Genomic DNA, 21,006 nt, shown 5'->3' with positions numbered 1-21,006 from the left:
ACTCTGTTTGTGGCCAAATTGAAGGGATCTTGATTCAAAGTAACCCTAAAATGACTTCCTCTTTAGATTAATTATACTTCAAAGCAACCTTTCTCAGTGGCCATAATCTTGCAAGATCCCAAACTCCTCAAATGTCCTTTCATATAGTCTAAAGAAAAACGGGTAATTTTCCTTCTACTCCCTTAACAATTTTTGCAATTATAAATTAGTCTAAATAGAAATTACACTTTGACTCCCCCAAACATTTATAAATTCACTTTGACTCTTAATATAAACTGGGTAAATACTAGAGGTGACTGAACTATGCTTAAATAAACATTTTAACCACTAAACTTTCAAGAGTTACAAAATGATCATTAAAATTTTCAAATTTTTACAATATGATCATTAAATTTGTCAAACTATTAAAAATGATAATCAAATTTTTAACCAAAGAGAATGAATGAAATGAGATGATACAAATGAGGAGGGGAGACTCTCTATTTATACTTGAGCTCCTTTACAATCAATGACCTAGATCTATTTACATCAACTGCTATGATGAACCCAATTAATTACAAATCCCCCATGGAAAGTCAATCACTCCACTACCTAATTACATCAATTAGTCTCATTCTTTCCTTAGATGGGTGTTCACACTTCATTTGTTGTCTCTTGTCATATCTACCAAGCTCATGTGATCATCCTTCGATATGATGCCACTGATATGATGCCACTGATATGATGCCACTTTCCATATTTATACTTGTAGTGTGAATGGGCTCTCTTCCATTCTCCAGGTGTTGGGTCAAAGTCTGGTGGTCTTGGTAAGCTCGATACTCCAAATTAAACCTTTTTGACGGACTCTTGCGCCAATGTCCCCAGCCCGATCTCACAGTCCGTGACACTAGCATAAAACCCTAGGTTTTTTATCTTGACTTGAAAGTTGATGAAGGAGAGTTGATCACAAACTTATGTTGAGTTTGCATGTTTCTTTAAATCATCAGAGAACTTTTCTTGCAGAACATTTTTGTTGTTGTCAAGTTGGAGTTAACTGAACAAAAGATGTGAGAATAAAACAGTCTTTTTAGCCACATGGCCTATTCCTGGTCGTATGGATTTTGTTTCGTACCCAGTCAATGCAATTTTCATATCCTCCATAATTGTCTTATCGGTTTTGTTATCAATCGATGCAAGGTTCTCTCTTTTACATTGATTTTCTTGAACTATGTTATATTATATGGAGATGATAGTAGTAAAAATAATCACAAACATAAAGTAAGAGTTACTAAGATTTAAATGAAAAATTCGAAAAATAATTAATAGAGGAAGATAAATTTTAGTGTTGAAAACAAAAGAATATAGAAGGAATTTTAGAATTGACTTGCGTGTAATCTTAATTCTTAGTATCTACTTATAGAGATGATTATTTGATTACAAAGGAAATTTATACATAACAAATTTACTCAAACAAAGTTTTTTATTTTTAAAAGTATAATCATGTATTAAGTCATATTGAATTTGAGTAATAAAACTCAAACAATTTTCACCTTGACATAAATTCTGAAAATTTAAGACAAAAAAAAAAAAACTCAAATTCAAAGAAAAGTACAAACTCAACCAAAATGAAAATCAATTCTTTACTTTGAAAATATCATTTTTGTCTCTTCCATAAAACCTCATTAGGTCACTAATTAACAACGGATGTTAATTAGATCTTAAATACATTTAGGTTTGGATGTAAGAAGTAACTTAATTTTCACATAAGCGCCTATTTGGCTCATAACTATATCATCACAAGCAATATCATGCACAACACGATTGCAATCATAAATGATAATTTTTTATCATTAATAATCAATAACACATCAATCACGTTGAAGTTTTTATAGAGATTCAATTTCTTTTCTATATCCTCGATACTAGGACATTGTGAAAAAAATAATTCAAATTTCCGTGTAGAGAATCCAACTCTCTTCTAATTTTCTTAAATTCTTTATGTTCGTATTATTCAACACGAAATCTTCTTTTACCTGATCTAATTGAAACATTTCTCATTAGTATGTTGTCATCTAACACACAGGAGAAAACAATTTACGAGTTTGTAATAACTTTCCAACAGATGCATGCACAAATTCCCTTTGTATCACCGGAGAAATCAAAATTATCGTCGTTGAACACAACACACCAGCTCATAGAGTTTCCATCTAATAACTGATGCACATTGATGTAATTTCTGTCCATAGTTTGCATTAAAGATTAATATTTCTTAAAGCAAAGGTGTCTTTAATGACACCATCCCATTCTAAAAGGAGTAAATGTTTTGTTCCTAAAAGTACGTTGGATAATATACGTTTATAAATAAAACTTTCCAAAGAGAGGCTACCAACACGACCTGATAGGTACGAGTCGGACTTTGGGATCTTTACAAAGCCTGAAACTGTTAATAACTTAATACACACTCCATTAGCTAAAAAAACATAGAAAACACTTGCACTGGAGAAACATCGGGTACTCTTCATTCTTAGTACAATTTATGACCTCAACGTTTTCTCGATATTAACACTAGACACTATGCATTTTTATAATACATGGAAAAACAGTTTTAATAGTACATGCTAATGAAGGAAATATAATTCATTACCTGCTGTGACTTTATGGTCCCTTTCCATCCCATGAATTCCAATGTACATTTCCATCTAGGCCAACCGCGTCTGCCTCTCCCAACTGATGTCTGAAGAGAATTGAGAGAGTGCAGCTCTGGGATCACCATCTGAAATGGACAAATAGTATTGAGCAGTTCCATCATCAACTTGCATGCTTCTCTTTAAGGAGTCTATCACCCTTCTCTTGCCCCGATCGGAGGTCACTCTATTCGACAATGTTCTCAGCTTTCCCCCAGGCTTGCTGCCAGGATACAGCACAGCCACTTCACGCTTTGCATAGGTATCTAACTCTATATAGCATGTTCCATTTATAAGAATGTCTGGATTGCTTATAGGGATCAGTAACCTCTCCCTTGAATAAATCCCATGGTCGCTCATCATGTTATTCACTCGCTTTATGTCCATAACCTACCAATACAACATGGAGCTCAATACAAAGTTCATGTTGGCATACTAAAAGAAAACACTGGCAGCAGAGTAGGGATAAATTTTAATCACCAAATATATGAAAGGGGTCAGGAAGTCATAATTATCTTCATTCAACTCACATTTGAACCAGGCATATAGGAAGTCAATGCAAATGCAAAAAAGGGGTTTTACTTTTGGCCAAAAAGAAAAGAGGTTTAGTGTAGAACCTTTTGGATTTCTCAAATTACCGATTTGAATATCATATGTCAAATAGAAAAAACAGTTCTAGATACCACCTAAAAACCAAAAATATGAGAGAGAGAGAGAGAGTCAGTCAAGTAGGGAGAGAAAGAGAGAACGGTCAATCTTCTTCCGGTGAAAGTTGGACGGTTTTCATTGATAATCTTAGCAAGAGAGTCTCTAGAAGAGAGTTAAGAGATTTATTTCTTTCTCAAGGTCATGTGGTTAGAGTTTTTATTCCAAATGAGACGAACAAACCAAAGTATAAATCCTACTTGTTTGCCTTTGTTTAGTTTGGTAATGAAGTAGGAATGTGGAATGCAGTTGAAAATTTAAATGGGATATGGTTAGATGGGAGAAAAATATTTGTTGGAGTTGCAAAATATAAGAAAGATCGTTCAAGGCATGGAGGGTCAGATAAGGTTCTAGCTGGTGCTTCAAAGAAGATAACAGAAGGAAATACCAATTTTACTGAGAGAGCTCAGCACACAAGAAGCATAAGGGATGATAGGTCTTATAAGGATGCTTTGTTGGTGAACATCCCGCAGAGAAGAGCTTTGAAATATTTAGAGAATAAAAATGATGCTTCAGATAGGGGGAAAGGAAAGAAGAATATTTGGGAGATGCATATTCCTTCTGATCAATCATCCTGGGTAAAAAGATCATTCACGGGCATTGTTAAACAAAAGTTTGATCTGGAGTTGGTGCATAGCGCTTTAGCCAAAGAAGGTTTCAAAGTCTAGATTGCAAGCTGGGGTCACATTTGGAAATCTTGTGTCATTATATTTAAGTCAGACGAGGAGATGAAGGAGGCTTGGATTAAAAGGAGTGAGCTGTTATGCTTCTGGTTTGATAGACTGGAACTTCTGTTGAATGAAGGAGGTATGCCAATGGCTTTTGGTTTGGTGGAGCTCTATGGTGTTCCATTACTATGTTGGCAAGAAGATTTTTTTTAGAAAAGTTAGCGGGGAGGTGGGGGATCGTAGATGGTATTCAGAACTCGACAAAAAACATGGAGGATCTCTCGGCTGTGAAAATTTTGATTAGGGTGGCAAGCCCTTTTGATGTTCCAGAAGTTATCAATTTAGGTTCGTATGGAAGATCCTACAAGGTGAAAATTAAGCTGGGTTCGACTTCTATCTATTCTGGTTTTTTCTCCAGTTCCATGCCGGAAAATTTTTCCGATGAAGGTGAAACTGCATCAGAGTCGTCGGAGATGAAAGTTGACAGCTTAAAGTCAACTGATAAGACAGGTACTATTCTGTTGGTTGAGGAAGCACGTAAGAGAGTTGATAGTTGGATGGAGCAGGGAACTACTTCCGCTTTTGTTGAATTTGACAGAGGATATCAGTTTCCTAGAAGAAGCAGGGATGGGATAAGCATTAATGAAGGGATGTCAGATTTGCACAGTATTGGGAGTTTTAAAAAGGGAGAGTTTGCAAGTTTGGGTTTAAGGAATTTGAATAATTCAAATGGTAATTCTCAGGCCCAAACAGATGATAATAGTGAGCCCATTTCCCCAATAAAGAAGTTAATTCCTAAGGGTCCAACAGTTCTCATATATGGACTTCAGTTTCCATTAAATAATCAGTGTTTCATTCATCCAAGCAGTCCGAACATCCAAGCAGTTCGAAGGAAGCAGTAAATAAGGGGATTCAATCTAGTAAAATAATAGTGGAGGGTGGTTCTAATTTTACATCATTGAATTCAGCTAATGTAAGGTCTGCAGAAGGTAATAATTTGTTATCTGTGGGGGTGTTTTTCAGAATCCGCCAGCAGAGAATATTTCTATGAAAAGTGCTCCGGTGGGAAGAAGGATGATAAGGAGTTATAAGAGAGTTTATAAAAGATCACGGGTGAGGAACATTTGGCGAAGTAGTGAGCAGGATTTCTTATCTCAAACAGAGGGTGGTTCAATCAAACAGAATGAAAATGCTGTTATTTTAAGACATGCACAATCTGAATTTCCAGAGGATGATCAAAACTCAGAAGAGAATTGTGAAGATGTGGGGATTTCAAGATCTAAAAGGAGAATTCAAAGATTTTTTATTAAGGATGCCTTAGAAAAGGTTAGTGTCTCCACTATTTCATCCACTGCTTTTACTTCGATTTTAAAAGAAGCTCTTGCAACTTGGGAAATTAGCAAGTTGTTGGGTATATCATTTAAGGAAGGGAAGGAAGCTTTCTTGGATAAAATCATGAAATTAGAGGAAGGTTTGAGTGGGGTCAGTTGAGTAGGTTGTCAAGCTGGGGAGGAGATTGGTATTAGCATATTACCATGAAAACAAAGATAGTAATATTGTCATGGAATGTCAGGGGTTTGGAGAAAAAAGAAAAGCAGCGAGCTGTTCAAAAGATAGTTTCCGAGAAGAAACCATCCTTTCTCTTTTTGCAAGAAACAAAATTGGAGGCACGTCCAAGGTCTTTTTTGAGAAGAAGTGGACTGAACAATCTTCAAGGGTATGTTGAATCGCCAGCAGAAGATTCTTCAGGGGGATTACTTAGTTGTTGGGATGACAATGTTTTTGAGGTAGAAGATAGGCAGATTCATAGGAGATTTATTGCTATTTTAGGGAAGTTCAAAATGAATCAATTTCAGTGCGGGTTTATTAATGTATACGGACCTTCGGTGGAGGATGAAAAAGTAATTTTTTTTGAAGAGTAAAGCTTGTTTTTGAATGGTATTAGTATTCCTTTTTGTGTAGGAGGGGATTTTAATGCTTATTTAACAGAAGATGAGAACGATGGAAGAGCACAAAACAAAAATTCGATGGAGATTTTTAGGCAGTTTGTTCATCATTCGGGCTTAATTGATTTTCCATTGACGGGGGGAAGATTTACTTGGGGTAACAATTGGGAAGATCCTACTGTTGTCATATTGGATAGGTTTCTGCTGAGTATTAATTTTTCATCTGCATTCTCGGATGTCACCCAACTCCTACTTCCGAGATCTATTTCTGACCATAATGCAATATTGCTTCAGACAGGGGGTGATAATTGGGGTAAAAAAACCTTTCAGGTTGTTCAACTATTTGATGAATGAGGATGGGTTTGATGAGCAGGTTGTTACAGCTATTAAAGATTGTAAGAAAGTTAATAGAAAAGCAGGTATTATGAGCATCATTAGAAGTTCAAAATCAACTATTAAAAGTTGGTCTGGAAGGAGAGATCAGTTTCCAGCTTCAACCATTTCTGCTTTAGAAGGGAAGATTCACCAATTAGAGCAGAATTCTCAGTCACAACAGGTAGTAAGGGGTACAGACAGTGTTGAAGAATTGCGGTCTTTAAGATCAGAATTGTGGAAGTTATACAGGATTGAGGAGCAAGTCTGGATTCAAAATTCAAGAGTGAAATGGATAAAAGAAGATGATCGAAATACAAAATTTTTCCATACTTGTGCTTCAATTAGGAGGAGGTTGAATTCTTTAAATGCTCTCAAAGTGAAAGATGAAATCATTTATGACCTGACTCTCATCAAGGCAAGTGTTCGTGATCATTTTGTTGAAACTTTTAATTTCAAGTCTACCCTGGAAGTGGAAGATATCAAGCTGAATTTTTCGAGAATAACTTTAGAGCAGAGTACAAGCTTAGAGAAGAGGTTTACTGAAGAAGTTTGGGAGGCCTTGAATTCATGTGATATCAACAAAGCACCAGGGCCGGATGGGTTTAACAAGGGATTTTTCAAAAGGTTTTGGTCCACATTGAAATTTGATATTCTGAAATTTTTTCATAATTTTTACTTGGGAAAAAATTGGAAGCATGGCATTAATCACACCTTCATAACCCTCATCCCTAAAGGTTCAAACATTGGGGGCTTAGATGATTTCAGACCTATTAGTTTAGTATGTGGATTGTATAAGATCTTTTCGAAATGTCTATCAACAAGGTTGAGATGTTGCATGAACGATGTCATTAGTGCCTCACAATTTGCTTTTACTCTTGGTCGACAAATCTTGAATTGTTCTTTTATAGCTAATGAAAGAATTGATTTTTGGAGAAAGAAAGGCTTAAAGGGTTGTGTGTTTAAGGTAGATTTTCGGAAGGCTTATGATATAGTGGATTGGGATGTTTTTTTCAAAGTCATGGACAAAATGGGTTTTGTCATAAAATGGTGCAGCTGGATAAGAAAGTGTGTGACCACAACATCAGTTTCAGTGTTGGTTAATGGTGTGCCTACAGAGGAATTTTCAATGTCAAGAGGTCTTAGACAGGGTTGTTCACTTTCCCCATTATTGTTTAGTTTTATAGGAGAGCTACTTAATCAATTGCTTCTCAAGGCGGTATCTTCGAGGTTGTTTAATGGTTTGGTTGTCGGCAAAGAAGAAGGTTCTTACATGCTATCCCATTTGCAATTTGCACACGATCTTATTATTTTTTGTAATGCCTCTAAGACGGATATTTTAAATGTTAAGAGAGTTCTAAGGGTTTTTGAAATTATGTCTGGTCTATAGCTTAATCTAAGCAAAAGTAAGTTACTTGGCATTAATATTACCGATGAAGAGGTCAAGGAGTGGGCGGGGGATCTTGGGTGTGCAGTTGGTACTTTCCCTTCTGATTATTTAGGGCTGCCGCTTGGAGCAAAAAGGAACTCTTCAGCTTTGTGGGATCCGGTTGTGCTGAAATTCTTCAAGAAACTGTCGGGTTGGAAGGCAAGAACTCTTTCTTTGGCAGGGAGACTGGTTTTATTGAAATCAGTATTATGTTCTTTGCCTACATATTATTTGTCTATTTTTAAAATTCCAGCAGCAGTGAATACTAAGTTGCAATCCATCATGGCCAATTTTTTGTGGGGAGGGGTAGAATCTAGGAAAATACACTGGGTCAACTGGATAACAGTGTGTAAATCAAGAAGTTGTGGTGGTTTGGGTGTGCCGAATCTTAATTTTATGAATAGGGCCATATTAGAAAAATGGTTTTGGAAGTTTGCTAATGACAGTGAATCAATTTGGAAGAGGTTGATAAGTTCCAAATATAATCAGGACACTAATCTGATTTCTTTCTCTAAAAAATATCCTACAAATGCTTCTTGGATTTAGAAATCGGTGGTTAATAATCATTTTAAAGAGGATGAGTTTGGTGCCAAGATTCGTAGCATGTTCCAAGTCAAAGTGGGTAATGGGGAGAGAATCGGGTTCTGGGTAGATATTTGGGCTCTTGATCATCCTTTGAAGACTTTTTTCCCGAGGATATATGTTATTTCATTGAATCAGTTTGGGATAATTAAGGAATTTGGTGGGTTCAATTCATCGGGGTGGTCTTGGTATGTCCAGTTGAGATGAAACCTATGTTATTGGGAGTTAGAACAATTCTCTAATTTTCTAGCCATCATTTATAATTTCAGCCTATCCCAAGAGTCAAGAGATGGTCTGCTTTGCAGAGGGAATGGGGAAGGTATTTTTACTGTTAATTCTTGTATGAAGACTTTTTTTGTTGAATCGGTAAAAGATAGTTTCTGGGAGAAATGTATTTAGAAGGGGTTGGTGCCTCCTAAAATAGAAACTTTTATGTGGCAAGTAGCCCATCAGAAATTGGCAGTTAAGTTTGAGCTTCAAAAAAGAGGGGTTTCGGGGATTGTTGATGTTTCTTGTCCGTTGTGTAAAGGAGAGATTGAATCTATTCCTCATCTATTTTTCTCTTGTACGGTGGCATGGTCCCTATGGAATAAGTTTTTGAATTTTTGGAATATTAGTTCGGTCCTTCATGGAAATGCACAAGGATTTTTACTTGCTTGGAATGACATGATGTTTTCTTCTTCTATTTGGTCCTTAATTCTGGGGGTAGTGCTTTGGACCATTTGGAAATTTAGGAATGATGTGGTGTTTGAAGGAAGGTCTTTGGATCACATTGAGTTATTTTTCATGGTTAGGCTAAGGCTTGCTTCTTGGTTCTTAGCTAAGTTCAACGAGGTTACTATTACTAAAGACTCCCTGATAAGTGATCCATCTATTGCAGATTTCTGTTCTTCTTCCAGAAATTCGGCTACTAAAATTGTGTGTTGGATTCCTCCTCCAAAGGGTTTTCTAAAACTGAATGTAGATGCAGCAGTTTGCAATGATTGGCGAAAGAGCGGTGTGGGTGGTTTACTAAGAGCTGAGGCTGGTAAGATTATGGGTTCTTTTAAAGAATCTACAGATCCAAGCCCTCCAACTTTGCTAGAGCTTGTTGCCATCAAGAGGGGTGTACTCATCTTTGAGCATATTCTCCAGAGGTTTAAGAATCGGTGGATTGTTGAATCTGATAGCAAACTTGATATGGATTGGGTTAAGAATTTAGATAGTTGTCCTGGTGTTTTCCTTCATCTAGTCAAAGATATTGTTGCCATGATAAGAGTTTTGGAAGGAGCTATCAGATGGGTTGACAGAACGGCAAACATAGAAGCTGATAGCTTAGCTAAGGCTGGTATTGGGTAGTTATTGTTTGTTGGGTTGGGATATTGTTTAATAGAGTGAAAGATGTGTTATTTGGTGTGTTTCGGGTTGTTTTTGTAAGGGGCTTCTTTGTTTTAAACATTATGTAATCTTTTATTTATTAATGAATTATGAGGCACTATTTTCCTCCTTTCGCTGATTAAAGAACACCAATTGGTGTTCCATTAAACATGAAGAGGGTTTTTAACGAGGCCTTAACTTCCTATAAAAAAAAACTCACATTTGAACCCAATATAGGATAAATTTCATTAGGTTATTGTGATTATAAGAGTGTGTGTGTGTGTACTTGCATTTTAGATTCACGGAAAGTGAATTTACAGACTTCCATTTAATTCTTGTTTCCTTATTTTCAAATTGTATTCCATGGGTAAAAATTGGATTCGTGAACAGTAGCATCAAATGAGATGATTTCAAAGGCTTTATATGAAGAACCATCAAATGATTTTGGGTTTATCATTTATGTGATTTATCAGTACCATTCTACATTAAAATAGGCAAAACTATGGATCCTAGAGGAGGGATGCAATAATCAAAGATCTTAAGTTTTTAGCCAAGCTTGGAAGCAGGGCTATTGCTTTATGGTCCTCCAGGAGGCAAATCCACCACGATAGCTTCCATGCTAATCCTTTAGGCTTTGACATGTAAGATCTTGAGTCGCTAACAATAAAGAATGATGATGATGTAGTGTCTAGGGACACTTTGATTAATACAACACATAAATCTATTATTGTTGTCACTGACATAAGTTGGTCACTTGATCGGAACAGAAGCAGGAAAATAAAAGCAAGGCAACAATAGGGCTAATCCAACCGTGAGAATCTAAAGCTTAAATGGTAAAGGCCACTGGTGAAAGCAAGGTCACATTATCTGGTTTTCAGCGTTCTTCGGTCTGCTTCTGAAGGAGAAAGAATCTAAAATAACAATTACTCATGTTGACCTACTTGACCCAGCTTCCGTTCAAAGAGTATGGATGTGCTCATTGAATTATCATATCGCTGCACTGACGCATTCAGAAATTATTGGGCTGATCAGTTTTTCTATTCAATTATAAGAATGAAAAGACTTCGTACCATTAGAGAGTTTGGAATCAGGACCAAAGTTCCGTTCAACCATGAATCATTAAATGAAGATCTTCTGAATTCTTATAAACTCTCATGTAAGCTGGGATGGGATCTAATGAGAATTCTTAGTAACTTATATATTTAAACCACTAATTAACTTGCCATTGAGCTAAGCACGTGGTAAAAGTTAAATTGCCAAAATACAAAGGGTTTACAACAGAAAAGCAAATCATAATTCCTGAAGATAAACTCCAAGTAATGACTGTTGCATCTCTCGTTTCACGAGGATGCCAAATGCCAATCAGTGATCAAGTAATTTCAGCTACCACAGTCACCAAACCCAAAAGCTCTCAAGTCTCAAACAACAATAACACTAATCAAATTAAATCCTGTCTATTCGTACCATTCCTCCCTTTTAACTTTAGGTCAACAAGACAGAATTCTTTTCATTAGAAATTAAACAGAGGTCCCCACAAATATTTTCCCAGCAGCTGCATCGGCAGGCAGAAAAAGTTGAGGTAGGGCAATTCAATGAAGGATAACAAAATGATTAAAAGAGTTCATTAAGCTAAGACTAAGGCTCCTTCCTTCCTTTGTCCAATTTCCTTCCCATTTTGCCTTAGGGCTTAAGCCTTCCCAATCCCATCTCCATGCAAGTCTTAAATTTCCATTAGAAGCATAACACGCAAATTTCAAGAGGAATACAGGAAAAGTATGGACAGTCAACGAAGTTCATTATTGTAAACTGTTCATATAAGTAAAATGCGATTCACTTTTGACCTTTTGATTCAAGAAACAAGCAATTGTACTGCATAAAATGACAAAAGATTAAACAAAAAAGAATCATAAATTTCCCATTTCTACCCTTTCAATAATGCAAAAGACAAATCCTGAAAAAAAATCATAAAAATTTCCCATGATTTGTTTACCTGAGAAGAGTACTTAACAGCAAGACTGGCGACAGTCTCTCCCCTCAAAATCCGATGCGAGATAGCGAACTTCCCAATCCCGTTATCTCTCCAGAAATTTCTAGAACAAGGCTTCCCTACCACATCGAGAAGCTTCCAGGGAGCCTTGAATGCCTCCACAACCATATCTTCATCGGAAGCGACGGCGTTCCAGGTCTTGCATACGCAGCTGGAACGTGCCAAATCCGCGAGAGAGAGCTTCTCGAAAATGAGACGGAGAGTGTCTGGGCACGAGAGAGCAGCGAAGTGGGAGTTCATCGGGGAGATGGTGGCGGTTGAATCGATAACGACGGAAACGGAGGAGGAGATCAGGGGGGTGGTGAGGGTTGAATCGTCATCGTAATCATCGCAGCAACACCTCATTTTGAAGACGAAACAGAAAAAATTTCTGACTTTCCCTTTTATTCAGCTAAATCCCATCCGACGATTTTGAATCGGTTAGCCCACATTCCCAAAATCTTTGGGCCATTTAAGCATCCTGTTAAGAGTTGAGATGGATTTTAAAATTTGAGTAAGTTATATGAAGGGCCACTTAACTGTGGGACGGTTCCGGGCTCTAAACGAGTCGTTCGAGAATTGTTGAAATTGATTCAACTTCAAAAAGTGTAAAATTAAGTTTAACTCGACCTCAAAACTCTTGAAATTCAAAATATTAAGTTTGATTCAAACTCAAAATAAAAAAAAAAATTAAAGATCAACTTGTAAGTTCATAACCTTAACATTTTTAAGATCTACTCAAACTCAAAAAAACGTAAACTCGAAATATTTTTAGACTTAACTTGATTGAAATTTAAACTCGAGCTCTAACCTAAACCTTAAATACATAAAAGTCTTATATTTTATTTAAAAAAACAACATTAAATGTTAATATTTTTAATAATTTAATTTAAAATTTTAAAAATCTAAAATGGTTAACTACATGATTGATCACTTAAATTTATGTTTTATCCACTTTTCCTCACTGATTTTAAAAAACATAATATATGATCTATTTCGTTTTAATTTAATTAAGATGAGGTCGTTAGTTATATTTTGATATAATCACACATTAGTCTATGAATATTCTCTCAATTTAGTCATATTTTTATTAAATTAAAATAAATTTAATCCTTCGATCGAAGGATGTCATATATCTCTAGTATCATGTGTCGTGTCACGTGTCATCATTTGACATATATCTCTAGTACCATGTGTCGTGTCACGTGTTATCATTTAATTGGAGGACTAATTTTATTTTAATATAATGTTAACTTTATTTTAATAAATTAAATATATTCATTCGAATAAAAAATTAAATTTATTATGAAAAGAGGTAGAGCCTCGTTAAAAAATTTCTTCGCAATAAAGATTAGTCGAAACTAATCTTCGAACAACAAAGGAGGAAAAGAGTGTTCATATAATTCATTCAAAAACAAATAAAACAAGTACACGTACATCAAAGCTAAATATCTATCTAACATCCACACCAACCCAAACGCAACTCCATCCAAACTAGAATGAGAGCCACCGCCTATAATCATAAGAAGTCAAATAGAATTAAATTGAGAGAATATATGAATAATAGGATCAAATATATAATTATTTTAAAATATTATGTCACCTAAACTGTTAACTATTAACGACAGTTAATCTATAGTAACTATATCTTAAATAAATAAATAAAAAAGTGATTATATCTTAATTATATTAAAATGAAAGTGATCATATACTATATTTTTTGAAATCAGTGAGAAAAAAGGGACAAAACACAAACGTAAGTGATCAATCATGTAGTTAACCCAATTTAATATATTATTTTTTTGAGTTGCTCGTGAGCTTTTGGAGTTAGATATCAAGTAACTCCCTTCAGCTCGTTAATAATTCGAATCGAGTTCATTCAATTCGAGAATTGATTAAACTTTGACTGAGTTGATCTCGAGTAGCGTGCGATCTGTCTCATCTCATTTATAACCCTAGTTCCAATTTGATCATTGATTATTATTATTTTTAAATAGACCACTTAATTATATAAATGATATTAATTAAATTACATGTTATTAACTTCTAACAAAAAACCTACTAATGTGACAATTAAAAATTAATACAATTACACATTCTATTTTATTATTACTTACATATTCTATTAATTTTATCGTAATTATAATATCATTAATGATGTGAATCGTTATCTAATAAGATGTAAAGTTTTGAATCCAAAGCTTGGAAAACGAGAATTGGACTTTAAGCTACGTCGGAGAGGTGAAGCAACTCTAACCATTAAAACAAGTCATCTTTTGGTTAATAGTTTACAATAGCTTTTATTAAAACTTATCCTAACAGTGTAAAAGTGAAAATTTATTGTTAAAATAAATTAAAATTAAGAAAAAAAAATTAATGAGAGGTTAAAGAATAAAATTTATTGAATTAAATTAAAATGATCATTAAATTGATAGAATATATAAATAATGAGATTAAATGTGTGATTATACTAATTTTAATTATCGTGTTAGCTTCTTCATTAAATATTAATGAAATGTGATTGAATTGATATCATTTAGATAATTAAGTGACTTGATTGAAAAAATTAATAAATTAATAGTTAATTGTGAAACCAATCAAGTAGTTAATGAGTAATATTTTATCATATTAACTTATTTTTTTTAGTTTTATAAATTAGTGAGCAATCATATTTGACCGGTTGACCAATGTGTCAAGTTGTTCATCTTTAACATTCTTTTTGGATATAGATTCTAGACTCACTAAGAGTACTTCACTTCTTTTTTTTTTTCTAGAGTCTTCTTTCCATCTCCTCTAGATAGAATTAGAATTAAATTTAAAATTTATCAAAAATATTTATAAATGTTATAAATGAATTCATTTAAGTGGATGTTTCATCTTTCATACTTAATGTATGATAACTCAATGATTAATTGTTGTAACATATGGTTCTAGTAACCTATTATTTTAGAACCTATAAAAGGAGGCATGTAGAAGCTCTTAAGATATGAGTAATAAAAGATTATTATTTACTCTTATATTTCTATATTTTTATAGTTTCATAACACATTATCAACATGATTTTGCTTAGAAATTTTTCTTACTAAAGATCGAGTATCGTCTCTATTTAATAACATGATTTTGCTTAGAAATTTTTCTTACTAAAGATCGAGTATCGTCTCTATTTAATATGAGGTAAATTATCTATCTTTCATTACTTTTTTATTTTTCTTAAAAGTTCATTTCATTAAATGAACGAATCATGTCGTTTTTACTTCTAAAAGTTCCTACAATCTAATGCTAAATTTAAAGAGTTTTTATTGTTTTATTTTCTTAAAATCATTAACTTTTGATCAAGTGTATGTCATCAAATAGTTTTAAATAATAAATGAAATTTAAATATTTTATGTCGTTTAACTTTCTTTCTTTAATGTTCAAATCGTTGAATATTTATTATACTTTTGATCAATTTATCTATTTCTATGTTATTAGCTTTTTGTCATATTAAAGTTTACATGAATAAATAGTTATTAATAATATTTATCATTTATTTTAATTAATTTATTTGTTTTATGATAGTATATCAATGACAAATCTTGTAAAATTAGAATTCGTGGCTCTAGACATTTTCGGAAAGAACTATTTGTCATGGATTTTAGATGTCGAAATACACCTAGATGCAAATGGTCTATGTGACACTATTAAGGAAGGAAATAAAGAATATGCTCAAAACAAGGCTAAAGCCATGATATTTCTTTGTCGTCACCTTCATCAGAGACTAAAATTTGAATATTTGACTGTTAAAGATCCATTTGTTCTTTGGATAATCTAAAGGAAACGTATGACCACTAGAGAAAACTATTATACTTCCTAAAGCTTGATATGATTGGTTGCATTTGAGGTTATAAGATTTTAAATTGGTAAACGAATATAACTCTGCTATGTTTCAAAATTACTTCACAATTGAAATTATGTGGTCAAAATATCATCGATGAGGACATGTTAGAAAAAACATACTCCACTTTTCACACATTGTCCTACAGACATAATATCGTGAAAAAAGTTTTAAGAAATATTTTGAGTTAATATTTTGTCTTCTTGTGGCCGAGTAAAACAATGAATTGTTAGTGAAAAATCATGTGTCTCGACCTACTGGTGTCATTCCATTCCCTAAAGTGAATGCAACGTTATATAGTGAAAAAAATAAAGACATCACCAACAACTATGATCATGGTTATAAACGCAGTCAAAATCATTATCATGGTCGAGGATGTGGACGAAGTGGTCATTTTAAGAAACTTTAGAACCACTAGAAGTAAGATTATAATGATAATATAGTGATAAAGATCATATTGAAAAAAACAGAATCTTTATGCTATTTGTAACACCCCTAACCCGTTCTCGACCCGGATACGAATCCGAGGTGTCACATTTGACTTTTCAAAACATACGAAATTCACCAATAGGAACAAATTAAAATTTGTTGTTCTAATCGAAATAAAAAAGATATAAACCATTTTAATAAGATAATCATTTCACATAAAATCTTAATAATTTACATAATTACCAAAATGTAAGAGTTTACAAAATCAATCAGAGCATTTTAAGCTAAAAGTATAATACATGCCAATAGTTTACAAAATTAACACAAAAACCTACATTTAATTTGTCCTGATCTGATCTTCTGGTGATATGCTATCCTCCATAACTCAGTCGTATGTTTTCTTCAAACCTACGCTTGAGAAAATCACACGCTAAGTCGATGACTTAGTGAGGCAATACTAACAGTGCTAACTTAGTAAACAAAGTCTTATTTGTTTTATTCAAAATGGTTTACAACGAACTCTCCTTATTTTTTATATCAAAAAATATACTTATATATATTTTCACTTTATATGTTTTTGTTCCAATTGCCCAAGGTATACTACTAAGAACATTAGGAATTTGAGTACATTGAGGTTGTGCACTAATGTTGTCACCACATCTCGTAATTTGCACCGAAGTACCACATAATTGTCCCAGAGGACCACATAGGTTTGCACCAAAGTGCCACATAGGTTTGCACCGAAGTACCACATATTTGTCCCAAAGGACCACATAAAACCCTCGACTCTTGGCATGCCAACTATACCTCTAATTCTCATACATATACTTTGGGCTATTAATCATATCATTATTATCAATCATTATTCGAAGTATTTCTTATTCACATAGTTTCTCTCTCATAGGGTCTTTTCACATTCTCTTGTTCAAAGTTCAGATTTCCAAATTCATATAACCATGAAACATAGCTTGTATAATATAAATCAAATAAAACATTGCAATATAAAATAAAGAAATTATAAAGTTTTCGATCGAAAACACTAAGGTTAGCTTATCGCAAGCCCTCCTCGATTTTGTTACAAAATCGAGAAGTTGCACTCACCTTTGCCTCAAAGAAGTTCTAATCCAAATCCTTAACACCTTTCGATTTGATACTTAATATGTCGAGTTGTTGGAAATTGAATACGACCAATCACTACACAAAATAATCGAAGATCAATATCGTTCTTCGTATCGATTATATATAATCATAATAACTTGGAATTCAAGAAACTTTTTCTTCCATTTCATGCCTAGAAGTATCAGTATTATCCCTCCAGTATCGATACTTCTCTTCAAGGGTATCGATACCTCCTCAATGTATCAATACCAATCTGGCATTCGATGTTTGCATGGTATCGATACCATTCTTCCGTATCGATACTACCCTTACAGTATCGATACCTCTTCAACAGGTACCGATACTACCCTTAATAATTTCACAATTTTTTCTCTTGAAATATCAGTATTATTCTAATGGTACCAATACTGGAAGCCCAGAATGACCATTTTCACTTCGAAAATAAACCTAAAAACTTCCCAAATCTCCTATATTCATCACCCTCAAGCTTTAAAACTCAATTTTATACTTCTACACCAATTAGTATTCATTTACCACTCTTAATTATCTAAATTCCCGTTTTAACACTTAAATCTTAAAGTCATACCAAGATTTCAAACATGTTCTTAACCAATTCTAACACTCCTAACTCTTAAGTTAGATAATTGAGAAGTCAAATATCTCAACAAAACTTCAAAAACTACTCCATCAAAATTTCATTTCAAAACTCATTTTATAAATTCATCTATAATACACTCATCTTGTTGTTTTAAGCCTATATAAGATTTCCTTAAGCTTATATAACACCCCAACTTCCATAACCAAACCAAAAATTAAAGGAAATCCACAAAATTCAGAATCTTACCTGTAGAAGTAATCCCACGGTAGAAAAAGAAGAAGAAAGCAAGAAAGGAAAGCTTACAGATACTCCAATCCACATTTTTAACCCTTAAATAAAGAGATAATTATCCTTTATCATTAAAAGACCATATTGCCCTCTCCATGACTCCACAATTGCTATCAAGCCCTACATATAAATTCCACCATAAATCCTTAAATTTTCAAATTATTCTTTTTTTAAATAGGTTACTTTGTATTATAAACAATTAAAAAGTATACCACCTTAAGGACCTCATTAAAAAACCTCCCTAACCCTAAATGGAGGAAAAAGAGTATACCTTGAGGTGGAAAGGATCTTATACAAGAATAGATCTTACATCACACAAGACATGACCCAAACCATAACCCAACACATCCTAACACCAATACATTCCAACCAGCAGAGAGAATTAGAACAAAATGGATAGCAAAAACTGATCTAAAGCAAACACAGTAGCAATGAGGTGTATCCAAATAGCAGCAGAAAACTGAATCACCAAACCTACTAAAACACAGCAAGATAACACTACATAACATCATAACTTCATCACTCTTTAACCCAGCTCGCAAAATGCAGCACCAATGGACAAAGTCCAAATACAATCACTCCCCAACAAAGATAAACACCACCTATCTCCAAGTCAAACGCTTAAATCCATGAACAAAATACCACCAACATAAACTACTTGCTTAAACTTCCCTTATCTTAAATGACACCCTACTCACGTTTTAAAACCAAAACCCCATCCATATAACAAGGCAAAACGAAAACAAACAGAGCCTTCTGTAATCAAACAGAGATCACTTTCGAATACTATACAACCCGACACGACAAAAATATCTACATACGATGATAAGAACAGACAACTAGCACCCACAACATCAAAAACTTGATCCAAAAGATTGAGATGAGGATCATCATAAAAATTGCTCTAGACTCTCCATTAAGTCAAACTTCTAACGATCTCCACCTAACAACTTGTACCTCACCAAATCACAACTTTAGACAAAATTATCGCGACAATAACAACAACTATCTATAATCTATCTAGCCCCTCTAACCTTGCACATTCAAGCACCACTTCTTGATCATTCCCGTCGATGCTAAAATCCAAAGCTCTGATTGATTCTCTCATTATAACCTATTTACGATTGCTAACATCCGAGTCTGAGAGTGAAATAGATCGCAAATCCAACCATCGTAACATGGTTACACTTTCTTCGAAATGTCACACATCAATTTATATTTTTTTCTTCTAACATTTAATCGTAAGCACTTAGGAACCTTTGAAAAATAATCTAGAAAGGGATGCTCATACTCTTGATCAAACTGATCTTTGCCAGCAGGATGACCTACACCGGGTTTATTCAAATTATAACAATCAACCAATCCCCGGTTAATACTCTGGTTATTTTCCAAATATTCACTTTGACACGAGACCCTATCACCAATTGCCTCTTTCTCTCCCAAAAGTTAATATGCCAAAACGATATTATGATGTTCTTCTCCCAGTACCCTAGAACCTGAATTGAAATTGAGTCGTGCACCATTCTCCAAGATTTGTGAAGCATCGAACCCAACAATATCTTTTTCATTTTCGACTACCTTCCCTCTCCCAAAACATCTATTGACATAAGAAAATTAATATGACTACCATATCTGGACCCATTTCCAATGTTTTTTCCAGCACATATCTCCATATCGGGAGACTTTAATGGCGAGACACCAACGAGCTCCCCCACCATGGATAACGAGGAGGCAACTACCTTTTCCATCAAAGACGAATCTTCCCAAACAGATTCTGGGCTGAAACAAGGTTCAAACTAAGAAAATATATTGTAAAAATCCATTCCCCAACTTTTAAATCAAAGGTTTCTTCCACTCGAGCTTGGCAGTTCGTAATAATATGAAACAAAGGCCTATCATACGAGCCGGGATTTAAGGTCCATTCCTCAATGGAGATAAGTTCTCCCTATTTTTCTGTAATATTTCTGAAGGTGGAATAACTCCGCACAAACGGTGGGATCACTTTGTACGATAGCCATGCCATACGGCTGCTACACTGAAAATTTTCCGACCACACTTCCACTTTGTCAAAACAGTTTTTCAACGCCCAATATGATTATTTAGAGTATAATCCCTACTCTCTTCATCTTCAAATATGATTAAAATTGCTATCCCGGTTAACCTCATAATTTTCGGACCTAATATACATTCCTTGTGCATAATAGCAGCCAGCTCTTTCATTTTTAAAAATTTTCTGCACCAACCTACCAAACTATCTCTAAGAGTTAAGAGCTTATCCTTGTCAATAAAACCGACAATGGAAGCCTCTGAATGACTATCATTCTCCACTCTGCTCTTGGCATGTGCTAGTTTTGGACCAGAAACTTCTTTCTCCAGAAAGCTTCACGAGGTTGAAATCTCGCCATGAAAACTCTAACTTTATTACCTTGAATCCTAGATCTATCAGCACAGTTGATAGCCTTCCTCGCGTCCTCCAATCTGGTGAAGCGAACAAAGCCAAACCTACTTCCTCCCTTGCTTCTTTTGTTAGGGATGAAAGATTCAACCACCTCGCCATATTTATCGAATATTAGCCAAAGACCTTGATGATGAAGAAACTCTGGAATATTGAAAATGATCACCGTAACGTAATTTTTCCCAACAAATATTTTCACCTTACTCGCCATCATTTTCGTGGAGTTAGAGGCCAAGTCTCACAAAACAGAGCCCTCAAACTTTATTTTATTTTCCTATATTGTGAAAAAAGAAACTTTGAGGAAGATAGGAAAATGTGAGAAAATTTTGAAGGTTTGGGTGTTTTTGGATTGGGGTGGTCTCAAATTATTCTAATTCAACCACTGCGTTTATGATTCTTACATTTTTGTCACTGACCCGTTAATTGGGATGTTACACTATTAGTGTGGTGATACAAACAATTGGTCTCGTACTTATCGTACGTCAAAGCATCTTGT

General features: G+C 34.2%; 1 protein-coding gene across 1 annotated transcript; it reads right to left on the bottom strand.

The window, feature by feature from the left end:
• Positions 1-2,476: 2,476 nt before the first annotated feature.
• On the bottom strand, positions 2,477-12,137 carry LOC120115353 (F-box protein At1g55000-like). The gene is made up of 2 exons (XM_039136084.1): positions 11,712-12,137; positions 2,477-3,053 (listed from the first exon to the last, which is right to left on the bottom strand). Exons 1-2 carry the CDS (start codon positions 12,111-12,113, stop codon positions 2,679-2,681), a joined length of 777 nt encoding a protein of 258 aa, XP_038992015.1. The 5' UTR covers positions 12,114-12,137; the 3' UTR covers positions 2,477-2,678.
• Between the last annotated feature and the right edge of the window lie 8,869 nt (positions 12,138-21,006).

The sequence above is a fragment of the Hibiscus syriacus genome, unplaced genomic scaffold (assembly GCF_006381635.1).
Source record: "Hibiscus syriacus cultivar Baekdansim isolate YM2019G1 unplaced genomic scaffold, ASM638163v2 tig00110263_pilon, whole genome shotgun sequence".
Taxonomy (NCBI): domain Eukaryota; kingdom Viridiplantae; phylum Streptophyta; class Magnoliopsida; order Malvales; family Malvaceae; genus Hibiscus; species Hibiscus syriacus.
Note: the sequence above shows the minus strand (reverse complement) of the source record. Positions and strands in the feature narration are given on the sequence as shown.